At 34.6% G+C, this 3,275-nt stretch overlaps 1 protein-coding gene across 1 annotated transcript; it reads right to left on the bottom strand.

Moving 5' to 3' along the window:
* Positions 1-941: 941 nt before the first annotated feature.
* On the bottom strand, positions 942-1,736 carry LOC110869678 (oxygen-dependent coproporphyrinogen-III oxidase, chloroplastic-like). Its single transcript, XM_035976485.1, has 3 exons — positions 1,653-1,736; positions 1,292-1,416; positions 942-1,184 (listed from the first exon to the last, which is right to left on the bottom strand). The coding sequence occupies exons 1-3, from the start codon at positions 1,672-1,674 to the stop codon at positions 957-959; spliced, it is 375 nt and encodes a 124-aa protein (XP_035832378.1). The 5' UTR covers positions 1,675-1,736; the 3' UTR covers positions 942-956.
* Between the last annotated feature and the right edge of the window lie 1,539 nt (positions 1,737-3,275).

Raw genomic sequence — 3,275 nt, 5'->3', positions numbered from 1 at the left:
GGAAAACTACGACTTCATATATTTGTGACCAGATTTGCCACCATAAGAGTGGTTGCAATTGATGTGATTATGGTTTTTTTTTTTTTTTTTTTTTTTTTTTTTTTTTTTTTTGCGTCCTTTACAAACTTGAGACAATTTTCGGCTATTTTCTATTTTAAACCTGCTAGTAATGTTCTTATTTTAAAAATTTATGTATTCATCAAATTTTCAATTTTATATACAACATTCCAGTTAATATTACAAACTCAAACATCAAGTACCTGACTTATCTTGACATAATACGTATGAAAAATAAAGTGTTTAGACCATAACTCGATACTCGATGAGTAGATGTTTTGAGACCTAAGTTTTTAAGTTGCTTCAATGTTGCCATCCTATTGAGCGTCGCCACTTTTGCCACCTCGTCTTTTTCGTTTTCCATCACCAACCCCGCAAAAAATTCTTTCAAACTTTCTTTCTCTTCTTTTACTTTGTCCAGCTCAGAAGGCAGTAAGTATGATCCTACACACCGATGTCAAATCCTTCATTAAGCCTCTATAAGCAGTGGTACTAATTATTCTCTGTTAAGTTGCACAAGTAAAACTAACCAATTGTTTAGAAGAGATATAAGTGTGCAAGAAAATCCAGCTAGCCTTCATCTAAAGAAGTTTAAGAAAATCATGCATCCACAAGAAACCATTTATTTATATTTATATACTATTAATTTGTAACATCTGTATGCATGTATGGTTGTAAATTGTGCTTAAGTGGTTGTACCCTAGTTAAATAATGGTTTCATTATCTTATCAAATTCAATCGGTTTGATCTAGGGATGAGCATTTGGTACCGGGTCCCGGTACCGTACAAAAATGGTAGTTAACTATTTTCTTAATGTTAATATTTAACATTATTACCGCAATGTTATTGTTTTTGTGACTTTAACTAAAAGCATTACTTATCTGTAAGAAAACTAGAAGTTAATAAAAAATGAGGGTTAGGTCAACCAGACTCCAGCCTATTACAACCCATACAAAAAAAAAAAAAACAATATGGTTCAATCCGAACTCGTTTGACCCGTTACCCAACCCATTCATCTCAATACTTACATGGTCATATTCCCATCTGGCTGTTAGCGGCAAAGAGACAAGAATGCTTTCAATCCGGCATCCACTTTTAAGACCGAATGTTGTTCCTCGATCATACACCTTTTATCTGTTCAAAAGGTTATAATCACATGATAGTAAAAGATAAATAATAATTAATAATAAAAAGATAATAGCAATAAGTAGTTAAGTATGTCAAAAGTGTGTACCAAATTGAATTCCACATAATGGCCCCTTCTCAGTTGCTGCCATGCCTTGTGTTTATCAGTGAATGGCATATCCTTTCTCCTTTCTATAATTGGTATATATGCATCAACCACAGAGTTGGCACACTCTGCAATTTTCAGTGTGTGAAAATGAGATCATTAAAAAGTAGCTATTGAAATAAATCAATAATGTATCTTTTGTATTATCTTTGACACACCAACTGTTTACTAAAAATGGACAGAGTGTTTCGGGTCAATTCAAATGAACGGTAGAAAAATATTCATTTTGACACATTGTCTGACCCGCCCATCTAGCCACCTCTAAGATGAACAAGCAAATAACTGAGAGCTGTTTTGAATATACCAGTGGCAAAAGAGAGGAGCATTTCTTGATCATAGTCGTTTAAATCATCAAAAAATATGCCTCCAAGCCCCCGTCTCTCATTTCGCTAATAGCTCGAATAGAGTTGAGCACTTGGTCACTTCGCTACATAGCGCACTATAGCCGCTATTGACAACTATATAATGAAAATGGCATTTTACTCTTTCTAAAATAAAACAAAAATGACCATATAATGTTACCATTGGCAAAATATTAGAAGTTTCATGATATTCTAGAAGATGTGTAGTTTAATGTATTAGTGATGTGTAGAAGAATACCTGTTTATTAGACCAGGCATAATAACATTTAGCATCATTCAAGATATCCTTTTGGTGAAATCAAGTTCTCTACCAGCAGCATCAGTCCCAAGTTTCTCAGCAACCCATCTCCTATATTTACAAATTCTAATAAAAATGCAAGAGATTCTTAATAAGCAATGATTTCCAATTTAGAACACAAATATGGGAGAAACAAATATAAGTACTCTTCAATTAAATCATTTATATGTTTGTATAATGCCTGAAACAAATCATCTCCAACCTCACAATCCAAATGATTATGTAATTAAACACCAGAACTATTGGGTATAATCTAAATACAAAGAGACTTGTTAGTTTTTATCCACTAGTAGTAGAGAAAAGGAAAAAAAGAATTGAATGAACGGATGTTGTCTCACCATAACTGAAACCCCCGCCCAAGTGGCCATGTCGAAACCCAAGCCCACCCGGGGTGATGACTTGGGTGTTTGTACCCAACCCATGTCCCAACCCCCGCCCCATACCCCATAGTCTAAGTAGTGTTCAGGCTAGGTGATACCAACCCGTCAACCCAAGCCCTCATGAGAGCCACCCACAAATAAAACCAACTGTAAACAAGATAACGCAAAAACATGGTAAAAACAATATTTCTGAAACATAGAAACTTTACGACATTAACATCCAGCTTACCATGCGACTCACACCGCAATCAGGATGCAGCTCAATCGCTGTAGAAACAAAATCTTTTCCATATTTTGCAGTAAACCGTTTTCGAACATCATAAAGTTCTGCAAAATTTGTCCCTTGGGTTAATTGTAATTATGATAACCTGGTTTTATCTTTGAAGTTTTAAAATTTGTCCCTTGGGTTTCTTGATATTTAATTTTATAGTTTTCCCATAAAAGCTGGGGTTTGAAAAGGTTTTTGCATTAAAAGACTGCTATTTTGAAATATAAATTAATATGTTTATATTAAATATACAATAAGTTTAAGTGTGATTTCTTTCACTGTTAGTTATTTCACTATATAAACTCATTGCCACTTCGCCTGTTTTTCATCACGTTTTCCTACGAAGATATCATACTTTCACATCAGTTGAGTAATATAGTTTGTTGAAATGGCGTCATACACTTCTGCAAAATCAGATGATTTAAGGCGGTGTTTTATCAGGCAAATTGAGGAACAGGTGTATGAGGATAGGGCTACTCTTCGAGAGCTGAAGAGATGTTTTCATGGACTGCACATTGGCCTGTTCATGAGAGAGCAGGTTTCCAGAAATCTGACGCGGATGCCTTCAACTTTCGTTCATGAGCTTTGTGTTGTCATTAATATAGAGTGCGGTGGTAGA

Source organism: Helianthus annuus, chromosome 8 (assembly GCF_002127325.2).
Source record: "Helianthus annuus cultivar XRQ/B chromosome 8, HanXRQr2.0-SUNRISE, whole genome shotgun sequence".
NCBI classification, from domain to species: domain Eukaryota; kingdom Viridiplantae; phylum Streptophyta; class Magnoliopsida; order Asterales; family Asteraceae; genus Helianthus; species Helianthus annuus.
The sequence above is the reverse complement of the archived record's forward strand: the minus strand, read 5'-3'. Positions and strand labels throughout refer to the sequence as shown.